At 41.0% G+C, this 27,842-nt stretch overlaps 1 protein-coding gene across 1 annotated transcript; it reads right to left on the bottom strand.

The window, feature by feature from the left end:
* Positions 1-8,690: 8,690 nt before the first annotated feature.
* On the bottom strand, positions 8,691-26,703 carry chdh (choline dehydrogenase). The gene is made up of 7 exons (XM_073819810.1): positions 26,604-26,703; positions 19,762-20,533; positions 17,265-17,416; positions 14,755-14,884; positions 11,329-11,463; positions 11,075-11,217; positions 8,691-8,813 (listed from the first exon to the last, which is right to left on the bottom strand). Exons 2-7 carry the CDS (start codon positions 20,480-20,482, stop codon positions 8,691-8,693), a joined length of 1,404 nt encoding a protein of 467 aa, XP_073675911.1. The 5' UTR covers positions 20,483-20,533; positions 26,604-26,703.
* Between the last annotated feature and the right edge of the window lie 1,139 nt (positions 26,704-27,842).

The raw sequence follows: 27,842 nt of genomic DNA on the forward strand, positions 1-27,842 counted from the left end.
TCGCTGACACTGACTGACCTTCGCTCGAGAAAGAAGCCTCTCGCCGTTGAAGAGCCTCGCAGCGGATCTGCCTGCTCGTCGGTTTTGACGCTTCAAGCAGCTGACAGTGATTCCCTGCCGCGATCCGGCGATAGAAGAGCATATTCCAAAAGAGCAAATTTCATTGGCGTTGTTGCAAATGCCACGGCGTTTCTGTTGCTCGTGCAGAGCCCCTCTGCACGCTGTCGATAGTCACGCTGAGTGCGTCTCGTGTTTGGGCTCCGCCCATGCCGAGGCTGCGCTCGCTGAGACAGATTGTTCCCATTGCGGGGACATGAGTCTCGCCTCTTTGCGCTCGCGGCTCGCTTTCTTTTCAGAGAGCAGCCCCGCCCCTCGCGCCCTCCCGCTTTCTTCTTCACAAGAGCCTGTGAAGAAAAAGCAGCGGGGCAGAGTGACTCGGCGCACGGTGATTGGTGAGCTCACGCCGGCTGATCCCCCGCGTGCCTCACCTTCACCACATGAAGAGGAATCTCCCGTTCTCTTCACTCATCCAGACCAAAATCCCTCGGCTGCCGCGAGCGATCTGGTTTCTTTTGGAGTGAGTGAGGAGGAAGCCATGGATGACAGCATGTCTCTGGCTGCATCTGATGGAGAGGAGTTGTCGGGCTCGCCGCAAGACCCCGCCCCCTTTCCATCTGTTCAACCCAGCACCGCCAGCGCTGGTATGGACGCCGAACTCTTCCGCGTTCTATCTAAGGCTGTTGAAGAGCTGGGACTGGATTGGTCTCCTCCTGAGGAGCCTGTACGGAGTCGTTTGGACGAATGGTTCCTGCCGGGGCGCCGCCAAGCCCCTCGTCAGCGAGCCTCACCGTTCTTCCCGGAAGTTCACGGTGAGATCTCTAAATCCTGGCGCGCTCCGTACTCCGCCCGCCTTCGTACCTCTTCTTCCTCCGCCCTCACGACGGTTGACGGCGCCGAAGAGAAAGGATATGACAAGTTGCCCCCCCTGGATGAGTCTGTGGCCGCGCATTTGTGCCCGCCCACTGCCATCGGCTGGAAGGCAAAGGCGACTCACCCGTCCAAGCCATGCAGAACTACTTCAGCTCTCGCTGGACGTGCTTATTCTTCGGCTGGACAGGCAGCATCAGCGCTGCACTCAATGGCGGTCCTCCAAGTCTATCAAGCGAAACTCCTCCGCAGTATGGATGAGGCTGGCATAGATGACGCTGCGTTCCGTGAACTACGCAGCGCGACCGACCTGGCGTTGCGTGCTACTAAGATGACGGCACAGGCGATTGGCAGATCGATGGCCAGCTTGGTGGTGCTGGAGCGCCACCTGTGGCTAAACCTGACGGAGATCAAGGACGCTGACAAGGTCGCCTTCCTTGACTCCCCCATCTCTCCTACCGGTCTGTTCGGTCCAGCAGTAGAGGGGTTTGCGGAGCGCTTCACCGCCGCTCAGAAGTCGTCCCAGGCTATGCGACACTTCCTGCCAAAGCGCACAAGCTCTGCAACGGCTCCTAGTCGCCCCAAACCGGCACCGACTCAGCAGCCTGCAAAGACCGCCCCGCCAGCTGCTCAGCCAGCCCCCCAGGTGGAGCCACGTCATCGCTCCCGCTCGGCCAGACGCTACCCTTTCCCTAGACGTCAGGGACCCCGACCCAAGGTCGTGTTGGACCAGGCGCCTCCAGCGTCTTCCTGATTTAAAAAACAGGAAGAGGAAGGGGTCAAGTCTCGCCAGAGCCGGACCAGCCCCCAAGATGTCTCTCTTCAGCCTCCAAACACCCCGTTCTGTTCCGGGTTCAGAGCGCTGCATGTTTCCAAACAAACTGGCTGTAACTCACGGGCCCTTTCTGTCAGCGCCCTTACAGCTTACCGCTGTGATAGCGGAAAAAATAAAAAACAAACATTTTCAAAAAGAGAGCAAATTTCCTCTTCCAGAGTTGTTAAGCGGCACCCAACCGCTCAAACCAATGCAACCCCTCAGCACACGGGCCGAGGCTTGGAAAGCCATCCCCGGGGTGTCGAAATGGGTTATGGGCATAATAGAACGAGGTTATACACTGCAGTTCGCTCGAAGACCACCCCGCTTTCGCGGAGTGGTCTCCACCTCAGTTCACAGCAAAAACATAGAGGTTTTGCGTACAGAGGTGAGGAATCTGCTGGCAAAAGGTGCCGTGGAAACGGTTCCCCCAGCACAGAGCGAGTCAGGCTTTTACAGCCGCTACTTCCTCGTCCCAAAAAAGGATGGCGGTCTGAGGCCCATCCTCGACCTCAGGCGTTTGAATTGCGCCCTCATGAGACGGCCATTCAAAATGCTCACGCTAAAACAGATCCTTTCGCACATACGCACAAAGGACTGGTTTTGCTCGCTGGATCTGAAAGATGCATACTTTCACATCCAGATTGCCCCCCACCACAGGCAATTCTTGAGATTTGCCTTCGAGGGAGCGGCCTATCAATATACAGTCCTTCCGTTCGGACTGTCTCTAGCTCCTCGCACATTTACGAAGTGCATGGACGCGGCTCTTTCCCCCCTGAGGCAGAAGGGAATCCGCGTCTTGAACTACCTCGACGACTGGCTCATCCTGGCCCAGTCAGAGAACGAGCTAATACATCACAGATCCGTGATCCTCAGCCACTTGCAATGCCTAGGACTCAGGGTCAATTTTGCCAAGAGCACTCTGTCTCCCAGCCAACGTATTGCGTTCCTGGGAGCAGTTTTCGACTCCATTCAAATGAAGGCAATGGTTGCGCCGCAGCGAGCTCAAGCCATCCGAAAGCTCGCGGCCTCCTTCAAAATCGGAGCCCTTCGCCCTCTCAAAGCTTTTCAGAAGATGCTGGGTCTTATGGCTTCAGCATCTCCAGTACTCCAGCTGGGCCTACTTCAAATGCGCCCTCTGCAGTACTGGTTGAAACCGAAAGTTCCGCCTCAGGCCTGGCGTCTAGGACGCCTGCGCATCAGGGTAGATCAGACCTGTGTCACAGCGCTGACTCCTTGGAAGAATTTTTCTTGGATGGAACAGGGCGTTCCCCTGGACATGGCGTGCAGAAGGAAGATGGTCTCGACAGATGCGTCCAACTCAGGTTGGGGAGCTCTGTGCGATGGCCAGCCGGCATTCGGCCAGTGGTCAGAAGCCGAAAAACGCCTTCACATCAACTGCCTAGAAATGCTAGCAGTGTGTTTAGGCCTCCATACACTTCTGCCAGTCTTAAAGGGACACCACGTCTTAGTCCGCTCGGACAACATGACGGTGGTATCGTACATAAATCACCAGGGAGGTCTTTCGTCGAGACGCCTTTTCACATTAGTGGAACGTCTCTTGCGATGGGCTCAGCTCAACTTTCGCTCGCTCAGAGCAACTCATGTGCCTGGCAGGCTGAATCAAGGAGCAGACATGCTGTCTCGGAGCAACGTCTCCTCAGACGAATGGATGCTTCATCCCCAGACGATTCAGGAAATATGGGCAGTCTTTGGCAAGGCTCAGGTAGACCTGTTCGCCTCAAAAGACAATTGTCACTGCCCAATTTATTTTTCAAAGGAGCAGGATGCATTGGCCCACGACTGGCCCAATCTCCTGTTATATGCTTTTCCCCCGATCGCCCTGATACCACACGTAGTCAGGCGGGTCAGGGAACAGAGACTCAAAATCCTGCTAGTGGCCCCCTTCTGGCAGAACCAACATTGGTTCCCAGATCTCCACCGGCTGCTGTCATCAGCACCATGGCCTGTTCCGTTGAGACGAGATCTCTTAACGCAGGCGAACAAAACGCTTTGGCACCCCCAACCGGAACTGTGGGCGCTGCACGTCTGGTCTCTCGACGGGAGCCTTTAGATCTCCCCGAGACCGTTTTAAATACTATTTCTGAGGCCAGAGCACCCTCTACCAGGCGACTCTATGGACTCAAGTGGTCTGTCTTTTCCGCCTGGTGTTCCACCCACGGTGCAGACCCGAGTTTGTGTGACATATCATTGATTTTGTCATTTCTTCAGGAGCTGTTGGACAAGGGACGCTCTCCCTCCACGCTCAGGGTTTATGTGGCGGCCATAGCGGCATTTCATGTCCCTATGGACGGTCAGTCTGTGGGAAAGAACGATCTGATCGTTCGCTTTCTGAAGGGGTCGAGAAGGCTCAACCCTCCTCGCCCCGTCACAGTTCCTACTTGGGACCTACCCACAGTGCTGAGAGCTCTGAAGAGCCCTCCATTTGAGCCGCTGCAGTCTGTTGACCTTCGACCTCTAACGCTAAAAACTGCCCTGCTACTAGCATTGGCATCAGTCAAGCGTATGGGCGACCTACAGGCTCTATCCATAAATCCTGTATGCCTAGAATTCGGGCCAAATGACTCTAAAGTCATCCTGAAGCCGAGATGCGGCTATGTACCTAAGAGTCTCTCAACACCGTTTAGAGACCAGGTTATCTCTCTCTTTGAGGTGTTATTTGGAGCGTTCGGCTTCTTTTAGGAAGTCAGAACAGCTCTTTGTGTGTTTTGGAGGCCGCAACAAAGGGTTATCGGTCACAAAACATAGACTATCCAAGTGGATAGTGGAAGCTATAATGCTGGCTTACTCTTCCTTGGGTCTGCCATGTCCCATGGGGGTAAGAGCCCATTCGACTAGAGGCGTCGCCTCGTCATGGGCCCGGTCCAGCGGAGTATCCATTGCAGAAATATGTGCGGCGGCAGGCTGGGCCTCACCGTCCACATTTGCTAGGTTTTATAATCTAGATGTCCCTGTCTTGCAGACTAGGGTCCTTTCTGCATGAGGAATTCTGTTACCAGTATTGCTATGTATGCACTTGGCCTCTGGGAGTTTCCAAGTGTATCGTTTTTCCTTGGAACGGAATGTTCATTAGGTTATCTTATTGAGCAAATTGGCTCCTACTAGCCCATCCTGTGCTAGGGCCATACAGTCGTTCCTCTACCTTAGCAACGGCGGGATTGTACTGGTTCCCCATAAGCGTCTTAACGACGCAGTACGAGTGTAGTATCGACAGGGAACGTACTCGGTTACTTTCGTAACCTCGGTTCCCTGAGATACGGGAACGAGTACTGCGTTGCTTGCCGTTGCTAAGTAGCTGCACGACTCAGTCGTCGCTTCAGTCGAAGAACCTGAGATCCTGTGGCAAAATGCACGCTTATATAGCCGAATTCTCCGCCCCTTTTGGCGCGTTCGGGCGCGAATCATTGCCACAGGCTCGTGCAGCTCCGCTGCCGAGCCATTGGTTTGTTTTCATCTCACTGCACAAACCAATGGTCGTGCAGTTACACTGCGTTATTGAAATACTTCAGTCTCAGGAGAAAAAGGAGCTTTTTCCCCATAAGCGTCTTAACGACGCAGTACTCGTTCCCGTATCTCAGGGAACCGAGGTTACGAAAGTAACCGAGTACGTTACCCTGACTCCAAAACAAATCATTTAAATGTAACGGTATTCAGAACAGGTCAGGAATGAAACTAAATATATAAAGTTAAGAAACCAAAACAAAGCGAAACTAAAAATAGCAGGCGTTGGGCTCACGTACCTCTGGAATTCTGCGTTTCCATATTCCCAATGTATTTGAATGATAAACTGTTATTTATAATGTAGGCTTTGTATGGTGCGTTCCTATTTGATGGTTCTTTCGATGGAAAAAAATATATTCTCTTTTTGTTCCAAGCTCTGTTCGTTATGGTAAAACCATGAGAAAGGCATATTTGGTGTAGTTTATTTAATCTAATTTAATTAAAATTATTTAGTTTTTTTTTCTGCTGTTTTTGTATGCCTCATTTATTAATGTAAACGAACTAGTTTGTGTAATTCGTATGGAGTTTATTGTCATGGCTAACAACTTCCTTGTCATTATTTCCTCATAATAATAATAATAATAAAATAAGTAAAGAGGTGGAAATTGAAAGCATGCATTTCATTTGGCTTATATAGTGTGATTCAGTGTGTGTTTTTCGCGAGCGGGTTGCTGCTGCTGCTGCGGGGGCGGGGCGGAGGATCGCGATGCCGGCTCAGCATCGTGATGTCTATCGGCCATCGGCGATGGATGATGGCATCGTCTATCGACCCAACCCTAGTGACAACAGTTGGTGAGATTATTCGCAAATGGAAGAAACACAAAATAACTGTCAATCTCCCTCATCTGGGGCTGCATGCAAGATCTCACCTCGTGGAGTTTCAATGATCATGAGAACGGTGAGCAATCAGCCCAGAACTACACGAGGAGGAGAACTGGGTGAAACTGTTGTGGTCAGATGAGACTAAAGTCAAGCTCTTTGGCATCAACTCAACTCGCTGTGTTTGGAGGAGGAATGCTGCCAATTAGGGATGTAACGGTATCAAAACTTCACGGTACGGTAATACCTCGATATGAATGTCACGGTACGGTATTTATTGAATCATTTACAGGGAAAACAAAACTAATGAAGAGACTCGAAAAAAGTGCCAGAAGTGCTTATTATACAGTTTACATGAACACTGAACATATCAATGGCACACAAATTAGCCATCTATCACTTTGAAACAGGAACTTCAATTTTAATAACAAAAAAATATTAAACCATGTAAAAAAATAAAGTTTCAATTTAGTATTCTTGAAAACTATGAAAAAATAAAAATAGCAGCCTACTTATTGCAGTTGGCCCATGTGCTGAATGAGTATTTGAGAACAATCACCTCATTCACTCACACACTCACTTATTCAGACAGAGACAGGTTTTTTTTTAAGGAAAATTAGCATATTAACATTATCTGGTAAAAGCTGGGATCTCTGGGCATTTACAATGTCCCCTGCAACAGAAAAAACCCTCTCACTTGGGACCAGAGTATGTGAGCGGAGTGGAGCGGCAACAACTTCCCCTCCGCGCTCTGTGCTTTACATCAGCATTAAAAGAGTGTAATTGCTGCTTTATGCAGTGCAAAGTTTGTAATGAAAATAAAAATAAATTTGTGTCTGTTATTTTACTTATGGATCGCTGCATTTCTTACAGATTTCTGCTCATTCGAAATCGGATTCCATTTGTTTTAATGCATTAACAGAGTGATTGCGTGTGAATAAGTGCTGAACCTGTTTAAATGATGCTTTCACCTGAAAATATTTTTAGCTTTTGTCATGGAAAAAGTGCTTTTGAAATAAAAAGTGATAGACATTTTATAATGTTAAAAGATTTCTATTTTAAATAAATGCTACAAATTCAGCTTTGAAATCACAGGAATAAAGTACATTTTAAGATATATCCAAATAGATATATATATAAACAGTGATTTTAAATGGTAAAAATATTTAAACAAAAAAAGAACTATAATTTACCGCTCATATGATGTCCATTGCCGTCATCATAGCCTTCACATTATTTCTGATTTGAGTGATCTATCTCTATCAAGCGAAATATGTTTAGCATGTGAATTCCTGCTTAACATGGTTATATTACGGACCGTTGGCGTGAATTGTTCTCATGATGGAGCGGTGGTGGAGCGAGTTAAAACCACGACGCTCCGACTTTTCAAACATCCGCTCCTCCCTCCATTCAGAATCACACCGCTCCACTCCGCTCACATACTCTGTAGCGACAACAGACCGCAAAGGATGATGGCCACACCTGGGCTGATGGGAATTGTAGTTCCCGCTACCTCCCGTTCGCTCCATTCGCCTGAGCAAACTTTTCTCAGAAGACCTATCGTTTTATCGAGTCATGCGGCCACGGTAGTATCGAAAAAAAATTGCTATTGCGGTACGACGGTATTTACAATACCTTTACATCCCTACTGCCAATGAATCCAAGAACACCACCCCCACCGTCAAACATGGAGCTGGAAACATTATCCTTTGGGGGTGTTTTTCTGCTAAGGGGACAGGACAACTGCACTGCATCAAAGGGACGATGGACGGGTCATGTACTGTCAAATCTTGGGTGAGAACCATTGAAAATGAGCCACATATCAGTCCCCCGGATCCAGTCTGTACCCAGCTTAGATCATCACTAAAGACCTCGCCAACCTAGACGGCCATCGGTGCTACACCACAGGAACCTGATGAGTTCACTACAATCGGACATTGCTACAAACTGCTGGTTTGGTCTGGCCAGAGGAGAACTGGTCCCCCGACTGAGCCTGGTTTCTCCCAAGGTTTTTTTCTCCATTTCTCCGTTTCTGGAGTTTTGTTTCCTTGCCGCTGTCGCCTCTGGCTTGCTTAGTTGGGGACACTTTCCAGCAATATCCTATACTATTTGAACTGAACTGACGATGACATCACTGAATTCATTGATGAACTGCCTTTAACTGAAAATTGATTATTTACAATAATGCGTTACTTACACACTATTGTGCTGTTTAAATACTGTGCAGTTGCCTTGACACAATCTGTATTGTTAAAAGCGCTATATAAATAAATGAAGGGGTCAAATATCAAAAATCTAAATTTCACTCATTAAAACGCAAATCAATTTAAACATTTTTGAAATGCATTTTTCTAGTTTTTTTGTTGTTATTCTGTCTCTCACTGTTCAAATAAACCTACCATTAAAATGATAGACTTTATCACTTTGTCAGCGGGCAAATGTACAAAATCAGCAGGGGATCAAACAATTTTTTCCCTCACTGTATATTATTTTTACTGTGGTCTTGTAATTTTGGGGTAGAAAATTAATTAGACATGCAGGACACAGCTTACATTTTACAGCACAACATTGCACTCTCGTACCCGAGGCCTGAGCTGCTTTAAATGTGTCAGATCAGAGTAAACATACCGGTGGAGAGGTAGTTTGGTTCAATGATAGGGTGAGCAAACGGGTCTTTACTCTTCAGTTTGAGCCACCCAACACTCGTGCTCCTCATGGGTCCAACATGAACCTACACACATCACAGAGAATTCATAATACATGAAACAAGTGAGCATAAACAAATGAGCCATTAGGGCAAATACTACAACTGTATCATTACACTGATGAAAGTCAACATCATCTTCCTCGGCTGCAGGTAAAATAAAAGGGGGATCACACAAACAGTCATTAACAAAGACAAAGCGGGCGGAAACCGATTTTTACAAAAGACTGTCAGTCATGCAATTTTGGAAAGTCAAACCTTATTTCCAGATAACAAATTTAGGTTGTAAAATCATAATGGGAACATTGTTTTAAAATGTTTCTTACAGTGTTCTACTAACATTTCACCCAAAATATGTTCTTTAAATGTTTATTTTTAATATTCTAAGAACGTTAAAATGTCCAATTTTCTTGTCATTACTTGAACATTATTAAAAGATCAATAAACTGTTCCTTGAACCTTTTCACCCAAAATATAATTATTAATTTTATTGTTGTAATCATGACAAAAAAAAAAAAAAACTGGACATTTGAATTTTCTTAAAACATAATTTTAAGATTACAACATTCTGTTAACATTTTCACCTAAAATATATATTTCTAATGTTCTAAGAACATGTCTAGTTTTGTTGATGAACTTAGAACATTATTTAAAGAAGTTCACTTCCAGAGCAAAAAATTACAGATAATGTACTCACACCTTGTCATCCGAGGTGTTCATGTCTTTCTTTCTTCAGTCGTAAAGAAATTGTTTTTTTATGGAAAAAAGGTTTGACTGTTTTTCTCCAAATAGTGGACTTCTATGGTGCCCTGAAGTTGAACTTCCCAAATGCAGTTTAAATGCAGCTTCAAATGATCTCAAATGCCAGCTGAGGAAAAATGGTCTTATCTAACGAAGCGATCGTCTATTTTTTTTAGTTTATATACTTTTTAACCTCAAAAGCTCATCTTTTCTCTCTCTCCGACGTGCATGAGTAGTCTGTGCACCGCTGATTCAAAACAGCTAGGGTAGGTAGAAAAACTCCCATCTTATTTTCTCCCTCAACTTCAAAAATCATTTTAAAATCATCCTACATCGCTGCAGAAGTACCGACCCAGTGACCATGCAAAGAAGACTAAATACCCTTAACAAAAAAGGTAAAAGAGTGATGTAGGCAATTTTGAAGTTGAGGGAGAAAATAAGTTTTCTCAACATACCCTAACTGTCTTAAACCGGAAAAACAAGTTCAGGCAGCCTAGCAACCAAGCAAGCTTTTGGGGTTTAAAAGTATATAAACTGTAATAAAAAAATTATTAACCGATCGCTTTGCTAGATTAGACTTTCTTCCTCAGCTGGACCACATTTAAAGCTGCATTTAAACTGCATTTTGGAAGTTCATACTTGGGGCACCATAGAAGTCCGCTATATGGAGAAAAAAATCCTGAAATATTTTCCTCAAAAAAAAAAAAAAATTTCTTTACGACTGAAGAAAGAAAGGCATGAACATCTTGGATGACAAGGGGATGAGTACATTATCTGTACATTTTTGTTCTGGAAGTGAATTACTCCTTTAAGGGTTTCTAAAACATTTATTATAAGTTCTACTAACTTTATTTTTACCCCCCCAAAATTTCATATTTTAAGAAAAACATTATAGGAATGTTTATCAAGTAAAAAAAAAACATCATGAGGACATGTAGTTCTAAGAATTTTGTATCAAATTACCAGCATTCTCTGCCAGTGTGATTCACTATACATCTCGTTTATGAAATGATTCACAATGCACTGCTGCCGTTTATGTACAGTACAAGCACATTTCACTGCAGAATGTGAAAGTAAGGTTACACCTACTACATTTAAAACAGTCATTTATTGACTTGTGTGAACACCCCTCTACTTCATGTGATTTTTTAGATGTGACAACAGAGAACACAGATAGTTTTTGATTAGCAACAGACAGAATTATGTAGTCTTTCACGAGTTCGCCCTTACATCTAATCTGCTTGAGCGAGTAATAAGCATATTTTGGCGTGCTGTCCTGGGGAAGGGTTCCGGGCCCGGAATACAGGCCGGACCCAGAGAACTCCCCCTGCTAGTTTAGGATAGAAACAGATTAGAAGTGGGGAGTAGGGGTGGAGGAGGGATGCCAAGAAACTGTCGCTGGATGGAGGTAAGACGGCTGGCAATATATAGATGATGCGCTAATTCAACGATTGGTTAAACAAGTTGCACCTGTGCCGAATGGATTGATTATCTGATCGTGCTCCTCCCGAACCTTGTTAATAAAACATCATTTAAACTATTCAGACCTGGAAGGCCTCGATCTTGGATTTAACACGGCCGTGATCGATGACCTGAGAGGGCAGGAAATGGAACTGAATATCAGGATGAGCAACTCCAGGACGACTACGAATGAACCCGCCACTCTCCAGATGAGCCGTTGCACCGTAACCTACAGCAAAACACAAGTGTGTTCATGTCTGGATATGCTTTATGTTCTTTACAGGCTTTGTGAGATGCACACAAATAACCAGAGCTCTTACCGAATGTTCAGAATCATTACCTGTGAATCTGAGAAGCCATTCCAGGCCGATCTTTACCATTTGGATGGGCTTCTGGGCGTTGTAGAGTGTGATGGGTTGAGTACAGCGATGCTGCACATACATCTCCAGATGATCCTGCAGATTACAGCCCACACCTGTAAACCCACACACACACACACACACGACAATATTTTTTTAAAATCAGCTTAATTGCAAATTCACTGACATTTGAAACATTATTTCTACCACTTCCCAGTCGTCCCCTATCTCAGACCACTGCTCATTTCAAATAATCAAATAGTCATTTCAAAAAGTCAAAACAAAATGCATCTGTTGGGAGAACAAGATATACCAATAAAAACAGGTTTCAGAACACAGCATGAATCTTTATGATTTCCACCTGGCTTAATCCAATTTTAGTGAAAAACAAATACATAACAAAAGTAATAATACTAATACAAAAGATTCAGTTTAAGTACAAAAAAAATGCAATACAAGTTTCATATTTAAAGGGGTCCTATTATGCTTTTCACTTTTTAAATGTTAGCCAGTGTGTGGTGTGTATATTTGGGCATAAAAAACATCTTCAAAGTTACAAATCTCAAAGTCCAATCCAAAGGGAGATTTTTCGTTTTTATCCCTTTCAAGAACTACAACGAACAGCTACTTTGGACTACAGCATTTGTTTTCCGGATGCTATTATGTCACAAAGCGGTCCACTAGAATATCATTCAAATAAATCCAGCCTACGGAAATAAGAAAAGTTGGGTGGAGAGGAACGAGGTGGGAGATTCACCTAACTTTAGCTGGAGCTGGTTGCGGGCATGTAAATAATGAAATACATTAGCAAAATAATGATAATATCATGTATCGGCAATCTCGCAGGCTGACGAAAGGCCCAACACTACTGTAGCATATTATTTACTCACCCTCCATGCATCCTAGGTGTATATGACTTCTTTCTTCAGACAAATGCAATCAGAGTTATAGTGAAAATAACCCTGGAACTCCCAAACAAGTCAATTCATAACAAAAAGTGCCTCACATGGCTCCGGAGGGGTCAGTATTAGCCTCCTTTAGTGATCCGATGCGTTTTTGTAAGAATAATATCCATATTTAAAACATAAGAATCATATTAATCTAGTTTGCGCAGTTGTACACGGAACTTGCTGCTTTGTGAAGGGGATGTGGCAGGACTGAAACACCGTCTGAGCTGTTGGCCAATCAAAACCCAGTGGGACTGCTAACAAATGTCGTTTTTTGGAAGGCGGATCTTCATCAAACCTGGAACTAAATCGAGCCATTTGTGCCAGAAAGCTATTGTAATAATGTAATTTATGCAAAAAAAAGTTTTTTCAAACCACCAAGCATGAGAGCATGTTCTAGTGCACCCCAAAACAAAAAGACTTAAGAGCATAAGACCCCTTTAAGTAAAAATGCAAACCAATCTGTCACTCTTATCATGTATTTTGTGTACAATAACTATTTTAGCATCCACATCAACACATGAAAACATTTCTGTTTATTGTTGTGTGCCTTTTTGAACTCTGTAGACTGTATAGACTTGGGCTAACTTTGGTGTTCCAATTAGTCTGTCCACACTTGTTTGTAAACATTGTGATATTTTAAAACATACTGTAATAATATAATTTACCTATGATTGAAAATGGCATTTTCAAATAAAATACTGTTAAACTTTGCAGGGAATTCTAGAATACCCAAGGTGAAGAAAATAATGTTTGATGTTGAAATCTCCTCAGAATAATGTCTGCAGTACAAATGTGCATTTGTTTTTGAAGACTTCAAAATATATCACTGACTAAATTGTTCTGGGAAAAAAAAAATGTGTTTGACTGTAAAAAAGTAATGACTGTGAAGTGATCAAATAAGTATACTGCTGAGTTTTGCCATTTCATTATATTCACTGGCCCAGAAATATCACCAAGCAATTTCTAAAAATGGCCCCTGAGCTTTGCTATGTTAGTTTTATGCTGTTGCAAGTGTGCAAACTATGATAAATGATTTGCTTGTCACTGGAATATTTTATTTAGATTTTCAAACCAGAGCTCGCAGGCCAAAGTTTGCCCATGACGACCTTTGATTTGGCCCCCCATGCCATATCACAAGAGGAGGGAAAAAACAAGCCATTGAAGAAGTCTTCATTTATAACTTATATTTTTGCATTGAAGTGGAACAGGAGCTCTAGTGAACTGCAACCATTGCATAGAAAGTGGTACATGATGCAAAACATGGGTGATCATTTAATTGTACGACCAATCTATGGCTAAAACTGCAGCGGTCAAAACATTTTGATTTTGCTTAGCAAAATTTTGTTTTGGCAGCTTAAATGGCAGAAATGTATTTCAACAATTCCCAGAGAACACATGCTATTGGCATGCATTGGGTGAAGGTGCTTTGGACTAAAGCATCCATTCAGTACAACTGAACATGAAAACATGGCATTTATTAAGTCCAGCGGGGGTCAGATATCATTCTTATATTAGGATTTAAACATGCACCATGTTCGCATTCTTAAAGTCTGCCTAAAATGAAAAACTGACCCAACTTGTTTTCATATTGCATGTTACACTCTACTTATTTTGGCCACAATCTTTTATCAAAATGTCAAAATCTGCACTTCCTGTAATATGAATCACCTGCTATCTTTGATGTATGTGAGGTTCAGACAATCTCATTTAGATCTGCCTCCATTCCAGTATGCAACTTCATTATTGCAAATTTGTTATTACAAATAAATTTAAATACATGATAAACAAGTAAAAAAAAATGGCATTGAAGTAAATTTAAGTTTATCATCTATGCTATTTTAAATGTACTTTTGGCTTTAATGTACTTTAAGTCGCTGCGTGTGGTTTTAACAATGGGGTAAACTACACATTACGCAATAAACGGGTTTAAAATTTTCTGCTTACAGTCCATTTTTTAAATAGACTAATTTCATTTTTTGGAAAATTTGAGTAAACTACTTAATAAAATACATAAAAAAGCACAAAAAAAAAAAGCATAAAAACACCTAACCTTACAATTACAATTAAATAGAACATTTATTTTATTGTGATGTGAAGGTGAAACATTTCTTTAAAGTTTTACTTTAGTTTTTTTGTTAAACTGCTTCTGCATATCGGTGATTAGACACAGTATCTGCTACAAAACAAAACATCAATATCAGTCTATCTCCAGTTATTTTCATAAGTATTCTGTAAATAACTAATAAATAAAAAAAATAGCATTGTTAGAGAACGTATGATAACGTGTACTTCTTTTCCACAAGAGACGCCATAATACATTACTAAAATCCGTCACAACTTCATGTTTCATGCTGACCAGTTTCAAGCCAGTTTGCCAGAATAGCCCATTTTACTTCCTCACTAAAGCCAGTATTTACTTGCATGCTGTGTTAAGCATAAAAAAGGAAATGGGGTCACCTGGGAGATGCTGTATGACAGGAATATCATGTTTGCGAAGTTCATCTGCGTTTCCCACTCCAGACAGCAGGAGGAGCTGTGGAGAGTTTATAGCTCCACCGCTGAGAATGACCTCCTTATCAGCAAACACCTGAAGTTAACATGAGAGACATTCACATGTCAACAAATCAAAGGAAATGAGTGAGAGCGAAAGACTGATGGAGATAAGACAAGTTGTCGAGCATGACCGCAGCCATTTGTGCAACCATGTTTATCATCACTTATCAGCAAACTGTTACGGACATCAGAACTGTGGTGAGAGTCTGGTGGAAAAGAAAGTCCCATTTTTGCAACTGTGACATATTATGTAGCTTAATCACACAGACTGCACATCCTGCCTGAACTTTTCTCAAAGTCACATGATGCTGCCAAAGGCCTTAGATGTTCAAAGGAGCTCATCTCATTTAATGAATTATGTTCAGATGAACAGAAAACGCTGCAGTAAATCACGTTCTCATCCGGTGTAACATCCTGTCTATTGAGGTTCCTCTGATTGGTTTTCTATGCTATTGCTTTGTAAATGGTTAAAAGAATAAAAATAGCCAAAGCATTTTCTCATGTCTAATCAGACATGATGCCATATTGTCATTTTGCTGGTCTGAAACCTTTCTTTAAAGGTGCCTTGATGCTAAAGCACTGTCTGTTACGTCAAGGATAGTCTTGGGTACAAAAAAAACCCCCACCTGTTTGGAACATTTAATCAGGTTTAAAGGTAACCGTGGCAGCAGTTTTTTGCATCTACAAAGCAAAACTTTCTACAATGCATCAATCACTCACATATGCATCTAAATTTCACAACTAATGTTAGATTTCACTCACCAGTGATTGGGACACTGAGTTAGTGGGCTAAGAATAAGTTTTACTTTAACAGCAATAAAATAAAATAAAATGTGTTGTTCATTTACTCACCTTTGGGCCATCCAATATTCAAGTGACTTTTTTCCCCAGTACAACAGTAAAGAAGATCTTTTGCTAAACCTGAGGTCCCTGGTGGTTCATAAAATGTCAGGCAATAGGCTCTTTAAAAATAAAATAAGCATATTCAGGCGAGACAAAATTAATACCATGGCTCTTGATGATACACTGAGGTCTTAAGAAGCAAAACAATCAGTCTGTGCAAAAAATTTACATTATTTTTAACATTATTACCCATAATCCACAGCCTCAGACAAACAGGCAAGTCTGATACATTTCCTTGAACTGGTTATTTTAAACAGTTCATTTCAACAAAATATTTTCAATATCTGATTCAGCAGTGTGTTTATGGAATCATGCACAATTCTGTTGGTAAAGCACCCAATGAATCACTAAAAAAGAAACATTTTAAAAGAATGATTTGTTCACAAACCAGACCATTTGCCTGAGGTTCTGGATCAAGGATAATAATGTGATTAAAGATCATTTTTTTGATTCTAGCCATGGATTTGCATTTTATGGATCACAAAGGACCACAGTTTCAGTTACTGACTCACTAAGTTTCTTTATTGTTCTACTTAAGGGGAAAAAAAAGTTAAAAAGTAACCTGTCTTAGATGGCCTCAGGGTGAGTAAACTAAGAGAAAATTTTTGGGTGAACTATCCCTTTAGGGGCCTTACCAACTTAAAACTGTTAAAGGCAGGTTACACATTCCTGACTGCACCATCCAGTTTGTAAAGTTTTGTAAAAAAACATTTAAGGCCAAAAAGCAAGGCAAGTTTATTTCTAACCCTAAAAACTTTGCTCATGCACATTCTGCTTTATGTGAGTGATTAAATCAACTTTCAGTAACTTAAAAAGTAAAATAGAACCAAATGGTGCTAAACTGGTCAGAATAAGCAATAAACCTAACAAGCATTAACAAATTTGGAATAGAAATTTGATCTGACTTTGAAGTGTGTGTGTGTTTAGTTTATGTTTATGTTTTTTTTTTTTTTTTTTTGTATGTGCTAGTGACTGTTTTGACAAAATTATAAATAAAAAAACCCTGTTGTGTTATAGGCTCATTCAATACTTTGTATATGGGTTTGTGTGTGACTGTGAGTGTAAGTGTAAGAGTCACATTAAAAATGTTGTACAGGCTTACTTCTTGATTTATGTGTGTATATGATCTGCATTGTCTTGGATTTATTAATTTTTATTGGACAAATAAAAAAAAAAGCTCTGAACTGTAGTTTTCCCCATTCATTTCCTATGGGAGGACAAATTAAAGAGTAATTTTTTTTCCAACCACTTGAGTTTGTTGAATCAAGTCGATTTTTTTTTTTTGTTTCTTCAAGTGGAAAATGTAGGAAAAACAGCCAAGTCTTGTACCGCCCAGATTAAGGAAAATAATTAAAAGACAAAACAAAATGATTTTGCCCAAATTTGTCCCGAAGGATGCTTAAGGGTTAAACTGACACACTAGGATTAAACACTGATAACCCAAGGGTTAAGTGCAGTGTGAAAAGGCTCATTTGACATAGATACTAACGTAAGTGAGTTTATTTTTTGACCTTTTTAGTCTGTCCGTCCTGTTGGTACTCCACTCCTCGTGCGCGGGTCCCATCAAACAGGATACGGGTCACCATGCAGCGGACTTCTGTCCTCAGATTGGGTCTGGACAGCGCAGGCCGGAGGTAAGCACTAGCTGTGCTCCATCGTTTACCTGTGGAAGAAAAAAGAGAAAATGTGATTTTGAATTTGGTCCTTTCAGATCCAATCAAAGAATTACAGCATTACCAGTGCTTATATTAAGTATTAAATGGTTACAAATATGAATGATTCCTCAGATCATGTGTAAGAGGCAAGATGTGCTAATTTTGGGAAATTTTGGGAAAATGCAATCAATGCAAGGCAGAGCTGGACGATATGGAAAAAAGATTATCTGGCACTATATATAGTGCCTTGCAAAAATATTCATACCCCTTCATTTTTTTTTTCACATTTTGTTTTGTTGCAGCATTATGTTAAACTGCTTTAAATTAGTTTTTCCCCACATCAGTTTACACTCCATACACCATAATAATGACAAAGCAAAAACCAGATTTGCAAATTTTACAAATTTATTAAAAATAAAACACTGAAATAAGGACAATGCATAAGTATTCATACCCTTAACTCAGTACATAGTTGAAGCACCTTTACAGCCTCAAGTCTTTTTGGGTCTGATGTGACAAGCTTTGCACATCTGCATTTGGCAATTATCTGCCATTCTTTGCCTCAGCTTTTCACCTCTCCATCTCTGTCAGCTTGGATGGGGGCTGCCAGACATTTTCTAGAGTCCTAGTTGTTCCAATCGTCTTCCATTATGGAGAATGCTTCTGTCAACCTTCAATGCAGCAGATTTGTTTCTGAACTCTTCCCTAGATCATCGCCTTAACGCAAGTCTGTCACTGAGCTCTACAGGCAGTTATCTTGGTTTTTGCTCTGATATGCATTTTCAGCTGTTAGACCTTTTCTGAGAGGTGTGTGCCTTTCTAAATCATACTCATTCAAATGAATTTGCCACAATTTAACTCCACTCTAAGTGTAGTAACATCTAGAAGCAATATGAATGCTCCTGAGCTAAATTTAGAGTGTCCCAGACATGAATACTTTGCAACGGGATCTTTACAGTTTTTTTTTTGTTTTTTTTATAAATTTGCACAAATGTTAAAAACCTATTTTTTGCTTTGCCATTATGGAGTAGGGAGTGTAGATTGATGTGGGAAAACAAGTAATTTAAAGTAGTTTAACATAAGGCAGCAACAAAACAAAATGTGAAAAAAATGAAGGGGTATGAATAATTTCGCAAGGCACTGTATACAGTATATATATATACACACACAATCAATATACAGTTATTCATACCCCTGGCAAATTCTGACTTAACCTTACTTTTATTCAACCAGCAATTTTTTTTGACCTGAAATGACACAGACTTCTCCCAAAAGATAATAAGACGATGTGGCATCATTGTGGAATAAAATATTTCTCAGCTTTTATTACATTTGAACAAAAAGTGGCATGTCCAAAATTATTCATACCCATTGCAAACTGTCACAGTCTATGGGAAAATCCAAAGTTCTATACCATTCCAAATAGTCCAAGCTGATGGCAAGGAGACCCTCCAACCTGAAAGAGTTGGAGCTCATCGCTAAAGATGAATGGGCAAAAATTCCAGTGGAGACATGCAAAAAGCAATTATAGGAAGTGTTTGTTTACTGTAATAACCAAAAAAAGGTTTTTCTATTGATTATTGAGAAGGGTATGAATACTTTTGGACATGCCAATTTTTGTTTAAATGTAAATAAAAGATGAGCAATATTTTTTTCCACAATGATGCCTCTTACATCATTGCATCTTACATCGTCTTGTTATCTTTTGGGAGAAGCCTGTCTCATTTCCGGTCAGAATTTGCCAGGGGTATGAATAATTTTGGGCTTAACTGTGTGTGTGTATATATATATATTTTTATTCTCCATATCATACAGCATCAATATTTATCACATTAATTTACCATAAGTGGGGAAGGAAATGCTTTCCACAAGTTTGAATGTAAACATAGCATGTTTGTTGACAATTATATTCCATTTTATTATTTTTATTCCGTTTTATCTTTTGATACAATCGATGATAAATGGTTTTGAATAAAAAAGAATTACTAAAACTTTTTCCTAATTTTTCCCCTTTAACTTTTTAATGAAAATATAATTTATTTTTGTCAAATATAATGCTGCATAACAGAAGTATAAATTAAATATGAAAAAAAAATCTTAGTTGCAGGATACTCCCTTAATAATTATACTGTTATTTTTACTTCTAGATTTTAATATACAATAGTAATACATTTCTGTTATAATTTCTTCAAGTTAAACTGGACTTTTATTTTGCCATTTTGAAAAAGGCACCATATCAAGTTAAAATTTCCAGAGCTCATCATCATTATCGTCGTGAATTTTATTGTGATCTCACTCTAATTTAATTTCTAAAATTAATCTCTAAAATCGAATTTAATATCCTAACATTCACCTTTGTGGATGGTCATATCCATCCAGCCCACTCCCTCCTGCTGGAATCCGTTCATATCATCCGTGAAGGGGTATCCAGCCTGCTGGCCTGCTTCGATGAAGGTGTGGTGCAGAGGGTGATTGGTCTTTCCTCGCGTCACATGCAGTGGGCCGTCGCCCCCTCTGTATCGGTCCGCTCCCAGCTCATGCGTCTGGGCTTTCCGGAAGTATGGGAGACAGTGATCGTAGTCCCAGCCCTCGGCCCCCTCCCTCTGCCAGCGGTTGTAGTCCTCAGCATGCCCCCGAATGTACACCATGGCATTAAGCGTCGACGAGCCTCCCCAAACACGGCCACGAGGCCAGTACATCACCCTGTCGTCCATGTGCGCCTGAGGTAACGTGTGGTAAAACCAGTTGTACTTGTCATCGCAGAGGTTGTAGGTCAGAGCGGCCGGCATGTGAATCTTCCAGGACAGACGGGTGCTTCCCAACTGCTTGTCTTTGGGTCCCGCCTCCAGGAGGAGCACCGAATCGGAGGCATTCTCTGACAGACGGTTGGCCAGCACACAGCCTGCAGATCCGGCCCCAACAATCACATAGCTGTGGGACGATGTGGTCTTATTTACCGTGGTACTGCTGTACCTGTGTTGCTGCAGCAATGTACAGGAGTTTGGCAAGCGCTGCACACCGACGTACCTGCGAAGGCTTGACGCAAGCCTCACAGATGATGAGAAACACGGCATACTGATGGAGTTCTCAGCTTTCAAAGTGCTGCACTGATGGTCATCGGGGGCCTTGAGAAAACAAACACAGAAAACACTAGATTAAATGCTCAGCACATCAAATGCATAACGCTTGATACTGAGCTCTCACAATTTCCTATTAGGATTAGGATTAATTGAAAAGCATACATGTTAAATAGAATACACTTGCAAATAGCAATTTCTAGCTACGGAATACAGTTTAGAACCAAATAAATCTTTAACATTACAACTGTTGTGGTTTTTGTATAACAGTAAACTTGACCTCTAAATGGCTGCACCTGCTGATGTTTTTTTTGTAAACATAGAGAGGTACAAGTGGTCAGTGTTTTTGTTGAGGTTTTTATTTGTGTGTCAAACATTCACATTTATGGAGCTGCTTTTGACCCAGAGACATCATATTAGACAACTTTAGACATTTCTTTAACTTGAATAAACAGCACAGAGTAAACGTATCATCTGCATCAGAATGTTGCTCATACCGGTTATCTTCTTTCAGCGGTCACACAGAGTACTTTACTGGTAACGAAACAGCTTCTCACATATAGTCACAATTTTGCATTGAAGACTGCATGTGTGAAAGGGGCTATTCTGTGATTTTATTTGAAAAAAAAAAATATATATGTTTTAAATTGTCTGGTAAATACATGTGCTGACTTGTAAATACAAGTATGACTTGATGCACTGCAAAAACAAAAAAAAATTCTTAAGATTATTTGTCTTGTTTCCAGCCAAAATATCTAAAACAATTCTTAAATCAAGAAGATTTTTTTTAGACAAGTAAAAAATATTGTCTTGTTTTCAGAAAAAAAGAAGTCAAAGTTAAGTGAGTTTTTGCTTAGAACAAGCAAAATAATCTTATTTCAAGCAGAAAACGTCTAGGTTACGTAGGTAACCCTCGTTTCCTGAAGGAGGGAACGGATATGTTACATATGGGAACTCGCTTGAGAGTCCAATCATCTCTGAGCCTTATTCAAAAAGCCAATGAAAATTGCCGAGTGGCATTTGCATGCCAATCCACTCCCCGTACATACGGGTATATAAGATGGCGGCATGCAGCAAGTCATTCAGGTTTTCGCTGAGGAGCGAGTTGTGACATGCGACGGGAACGAAGACCGCCTTGGCGATTGATGTAGGCTACGGTCGCAGTGCTGTCGGTACGAACAAGCACATGTTTCTGGCGCAATGTCGGTTGGAAGCGACGAAGGACCAGAAGCACAGCCAACAACTCGAGGCAATTGATATGCCACTGCAGTCGAGGTCCTGTCCAGGAGCCCGATGCTGCTTGCCCGTTGCACACAGCACCCCAACCCGTGGTGGAGGCATCAGTGTAAAACACGACATGCCTGGACACCTGTCCTAGGGGCACTCCAGCCCGGGCTGAATAGACGGCGACACTGCGGGGAAACGTCAATCCGGAGTATGCCACGGTGCCATGCCCATCTCATGCCCATCACCGAGTCCAGCTCCACACCGAGAAAAGAGATCCTCTGCAGGGGAGAGTTTGCTCTTCTCTCAGTTGACCTGAAGGCCCAGATGGCTGAGGTGCTGGAGCACCAGGTCCCTCTGTTCGCACAACAGACCTCGCGAGTGAGCTATGAGAAGCCAGTCGTCGAGACAGTTGAGGATGCGAAAGCCCGTCTGCCAAAGAGGGGACAGGGCAGCTTCCGCGACATTTCTTGAAGACGCGGGGAGAGAGGGACAGGCCAAATGGAAGCACTTTGTACTGATACGCTTGACCCACGAAAGCAAACCGTAGAACGGGTCTGTGACGAGGAAGAATCGAGATGTGAAAGTACGCGTCCTTCAGGTCGATGGCTGCAAACCAATCCTGGGGACGAATGCATGTTAACACGGCTTTGTTGAGACCATCTTGAACGGCAGCCTGAGAAGGGACCGATTCAAGACTCTGAGAATCAGGATGGGTCTTAACCCACCGCTCTTTTTGGGCACAATGAAGTAGGGACTGTAGAACCCTGACTTCATCTCGGCTGGAGGGACAGGCTCGATTGCATAGGGCACCTCCAAACCGATCCCCCTGGCAGCCCGGAGGAGCATAGTCAAGAGTTAGACGTCAACCTCAGATGGGACAGCGACCACAGGGGGGCGCTGGGCAGCTGAGATGTCAGCTTCACTCTCAGACTCTCCCTTTGATGCTGCGACAGACATCTCTTCCTCCTGTGGAGCGCCAAAAGAGACGCTAAGCCCGGTTTGCAGGGAAGCGTATTGCTCTGGCAGCTCGACGGGATCACGCTGAGGTGCAGAAGGTCGCAGGGATTTGGGAGCTGGCGGCACGTTCTGCACGGTGACTTGTATGTCCCCCTTGTGTCTCGCCACAGCGGCCGAAAAGCATTGGCAGCTCAACGACCTGCCGCGGGACGACGAGGGGAGCCGCCTCGTGAACGAGCGGCGGGACTTCAGCGTGATTATAGTCATGCATTCGCAATGAGCGCTCGAACCATTCGTGAACGCTGCCTCAGCATGTTCTCGGCCCAGACATGTGAAGGCCGGAAAGACATACCGGGAAGATGTCTTCACAGCCATGAGAAATTAACTCTTTTAGTCCCGGTCTGCCCAGGGAGGAAACCGCGGCACCACTGTGCACTCAAAAGGCTTGCTCGCTGGAGACAGAAGGATTGTTTTGGCCGTGAAAATGGCCGCCCGCAGGATCCCGCTGGCGGCTGCCAAACACTCTTTTAGATGTTGCTCTTTTAGACCGGCAGCATGCCAGCGGGGAGAGAGCACAACTCGCAAGAACTTGCATCAAGTCTCGAGCAGAGAGGCTCCGAAGCGAAAATCTGAATGACTGGCTGCATGCCGTACGGGGAGTGGCTTGGCATGCAAATGCCACTCGCCAATTTTCATTGGCCTTTTGAATAAGGCTCAGAGATGATTGGACTCTCAAGCGAGTTCCCATATGTAACGTCGTAGTGAAACGACTGAAGAGGAACAATAATATTTTGCTTACCACATTGGCAGATTATTCTGCTTGTTTCAAGCAAAACTCACTAAACTTTGACTTCTTGTTTCAGAAAACAAGAAAATAATTTTTACTTGTCTAGAAAATCCTTCGATTAAAGAATTTTCAGATATTTTGGCTGGAAACAAGACAAACAATCTAAGAAAGAAAAGCATTTTTTTTGCAGTGTGGTACTCACAAACAGAATAACAGAGGAATAATCAGCTGACTATATTGCCTCTGTACTCTTGTATTTAGTGTTGTTTGATAAACACCACACTGATTACAAAAATCTAATTTTCACTTCAAACATTTGTGTTTTGTAAGAACAGGAACTAAAATGGATGTTTTTTTTGTAACATGACTTTTTGTAACATTAATAATAATATTAATATGTAACTGTATACATATCTTGGCTTAACTCACATTTTAAATGCACAATTCATGTACACGTCACATGTCAAAACAAACTCCATATGGAGCATGGCTACATCTTGAATGTTTCTGCCCCTGTGGTTAAGGCATAAAAATACTATTAAAATTATAATTTAAAGAATACGTTATATTGAACCTGTTAATATTAACAGACATTCTACTAATGCAGTACATTAATTTATTTACAACTAAATAAAAGAAAACATAATGTCTTCTCTTCAAAATCATTATTTGTCTTGCATAAGAATGAAATTAGACAAGCTAAAATGACAATTCATTTTCAGCTTTTTTATTTATTTATTTGTTTGCACAGCATTGTGGGTGACGAAAGGATACACCAATTATATATTTCAAAACAGACTGAATAAACTTTCAAAGATCTTTCAAATTGAGATGCTCTTTGACCAAGCTTGAAGACATGGCAGCCAATACAGTTGCATGAGAAAGTTTGAAAACCCCTTGTAGAATCTGTGCAATGTGAATAATTTTAACAAAATAAGAGATATCATACAAAATGCATGTTTTTTTTAGTACTGTCCTGAGTTAGATATTTTACATAAAAGATGTTTACATATAGTCCACAAGACAAACAAATTGATGAAATTATTAAAATAATCCCCTTCAAAAGTTTGGGAACCCTTTGTTCTTAAAACTGAGGGTGGTTACCTGGATGGTCTACCACTGCTTTTTTGTTGTTTGTTTTGTTTTGTTTTTGTGATGGTTGTTTATGAGTCTCTTGTTTGTCCATGTCCTGCAGATTATTCAGTTTTCCAGTATCTTTTGCATATTTAAACCCTTTCCAGCAGTGACTGTACGATTCTGAGATCCATCTTTTCACACTGAGAACAACTGAGGGACTCAAACACAACTTTTAAAAAAGGTAAAAAAAAAAAAAAAAAAAAAACATCACTGATGCTCTAGAAAGAAACACAACGCATTAAGAGCCAGGGGGTGAAAAAGAATGAAGACCTTTTGGAGCATCAGAGAATGTTTTAACCTTTTTTAATAGTTGTGTTTGACTCCCTCAGTTGTCCTCAGAGTGAAAAGATGGATCTCAAAATCATACAGTCTCTGCTGGAAAGGGTTCAAATATGCAAAAAAAAAAAAAATGCTGGAAAACTGAAGAATCTACAGGACCTGGAGGATTTTTCTGAAGAACAGTGCAAAATTCTCCAGGTAACCACAGTATTAAGAACCAAGGGTTCACAATCTTTTGAAGGGGGTTATTTTAATAATTTCAGCTATTTTTGGTCTTTATATGTAAACATATTTACATATATTTACACATTTTATGTAAAATATCTTACTCAGGACAGTACTAAATAAAAAGTAACGTGCATTTTGTATGACATCTCTTATTTTGTTAAAAATATTCACATTTCCACAGATTCTGCAAGGGGTTCTCAAACTTCGAATGCCACTGTATATGCAGTCCTGCAAGGATGGAGCCTCCTGTTTGAGAGTCACCCAGTGTCTTTATGAGTGAGTCAATGATTCATTCACTTAACTCATTCATTCAACACTAATTCACTCAAGAATGAAGCAGCACTGTTGTGTTTTCCTTAGACACACCTAGTAGTTGATTCTGCTTTGACTTTGTTTGGAATTATTTTTAGTAAGAGCAAAAATGTATAAGGTAACTGTTAATATTTTGTCTACAGTTTCAGCCATTTGTTATTAATTTCTTGTTCACTGAACTGTTGTATAAAAGCAATATAACATATACAATTGTGTTGTTGTTGTTCTGAATATCAGCACAGCTGCAATTACCTGCAACCCAATTACTGCACGATTATAATTATGAAATAACATTTTAACGAAAAAAGCAGCGTTTTTAAAATAATCATTTAATATCTAAATATTTATTATACAGTAACCATTTTATAAAAGCAATAATGCACCCGAATCTGTGCTGTATTGTCAATTTGCACTTCATACTTAACATCTTTTTGACATTCAATACTATATTGACAATAGAGCACAGCTTCTTGTGCCTCACTGCTTAATGATATAATGGATATAAAATATAATACAATGGATAAGAGTTTAATCTAGGCAAGGCAAGAACTGAAGAAAACAATCCAACATATGATGAGTGGTTAATGATTTATTTCTAATGATTTTATTTGAACAAGAGTAATGTGACTGTTACTGTGTGTTCTGATGCATATCTAACAAGGTTAGAATGTGACATGATTGCATCACAGTTTGATCACAAGGATCCTTGTAGGATCGAATAAGAACAAGACTGTGGTGGATAAACTGAAATTCACAAAATTTCATCTCACAAATTCACATTCTATTGCATGTTGTGTGATGTTTATCAGAAAACTACATGTACTATTTGGAATTTTTGTTATTTTGTAGGAGTTTTTATAAGGTTTTTATATCCTTCAAAGGCCTATAACCTACTCGGACTCATAACAAATACAGCTTTTGTTCTATGTTGATCCCACAAGCAACTTATAATCAATCCTTCAGGATTTTGAGTTGTTTAGTGTCCGTTTCTTTGAAACAGTTATGAATTCCACGTGTGGGTTTCCAACAGCCTGAAACTACTGTCTGGTTGAGCATTGTTGTGTCAAAACAACAGCTTTAAACTGACAGTTGAGCGAAAGCCGCGCAATCACAGATGCTGTTGCTCCTTTGTATATCAAGAAGGTAGAAAAATGCAGTTAAAAGTGACCACAGACTGAAAATCCATCTTACCGTGTAGTGCTCTTCACACAGTGCGCACAGCTGAACCGTTGAGGTGTGGAAGGACTCTGATGGTAACCCCTCCCACTCGACTGTCCTGAGCACTAAAAGATAGCGCGGTGGGCGGAGCCTATGAGTTAGCACCTCCCATTTGGTCAGCTGGGGTCTCAGCGAAATGGCCATGGCGTGTAACCCCTCCCACACTGGACTGTCCTTAAAAGGAGACACTGCTGGCAAAAACACTGTTTCAATTTTTTTTTGTCTAGCCGAGAGAAAACACCTAAAATACATCGTTAAGTGTTTCTTTTATAGAACTTTATCTATTTGTGTCAATAGATTTCAATTACAAAACATATTTTTAAAGGCTGTTTTCTCAAAATGAGTTTTTTTCTTCTACACTGAGCCATAAATCTCCACTTAAGTAGCACTTACACACACCAAACTTCACATTTTTATTCCTGTCTATATCCTGAAGTTTTTTTACAGAGGGATTTGTTCATATATAATTTGCTTGATTTTATACAACATCTTATCCCTCCAAAATGGTAAAAAGAAATAAATAAATACACTGTTTTCTGTCTGTTCTAAGTTTTTTTTTTTCTGAATTATGGAGTGACTAAATGAGATAAGAATTCCCCCTGTAAAAACATTTGACTCTAATATGGCAAAAAAAAAAAAAATTATAAAAAAAATAATTTTGAAACTGATTTCATCCAGTGTTTAGATTTTTGTCCTAGAAATGTAGGCAAATTAAAGCACATTTAATTAAAAAATGCCTCATTTGCAGATTTAAACCTAACATTTTAGAAAACTTGTAATACAAAAATGCTTGCAAGTATCAATGTAATTAATTAACTGGGTAAGTAAGGTGATAACTAGTAGTTTTTTTTTTTTTTTTTTTACCCTATTCACCTGCAGTGTCTTGCCTTAATGCATTCATCCATGTATTTTTTTTAGCTTAAACAGAACACTGCTTTTTCATGCACCTCTCAAGTTTGAGATTTTGGGCTTTTTGTTGTTTCATAAAGTGTTTTTTCAGACTAGTGGAAAGAAAACATCCGAAAGACACGGTTAAGTGTTTCTTTTATAGCACTTTTTCTATTTGTGTCAATAGATTTCAATTACAATACATATTTTTAAAAGTTTTTTCTCAAAATTAGTTTTTTTCTCCTACACTGAGCCATAAATCTCCACTTCAGTAGCACTTACACACACCAAACTTCACATTTTGATTCCTGTCTATATCCTGAA

The sequence above is a fragment of the Garra rufa genome, chromosome 15 (genome assembly GCF_049309525.1).
Source record: "Garra rufa chromosome 15, GarRuf1.0, whole genome shotgun sequence".
NCBI classification, from domain to species: Eukaryota; Metazoa; Chordata; class Actinopteri; order Cypriniformes; family Cyprinidae; genus Garra; species Garra rufa.

What these genes read in the sequence shown, in the direction of transcription:
- chdh (XM_073819810.1), bottom strand. Translation starts at nt 20,482, where the DNA reads ATGCCGTGTTTCTCATCATCTGTGAGGCTTGCGTCAAGCCTTCGCAGG. An exon ending in AGGACGGACAGACTAAAAAG is followed by an intron (nt 14,885 to 17,264) that starts GTCAAAAAATAA and finishes TGTTAACTTCAG; the next exon opens with GTGTTTGCTGATAAGGAGGT. An exon ending in ATGGCTTCTCAGATTCACAG is followed by an intron (nt 11,218 to 11,328) that starts GTAATGATTCTG and finishes GTTTTGCTGTAG; the next exon opens with GTTACGGTGCAACGGCTCAT.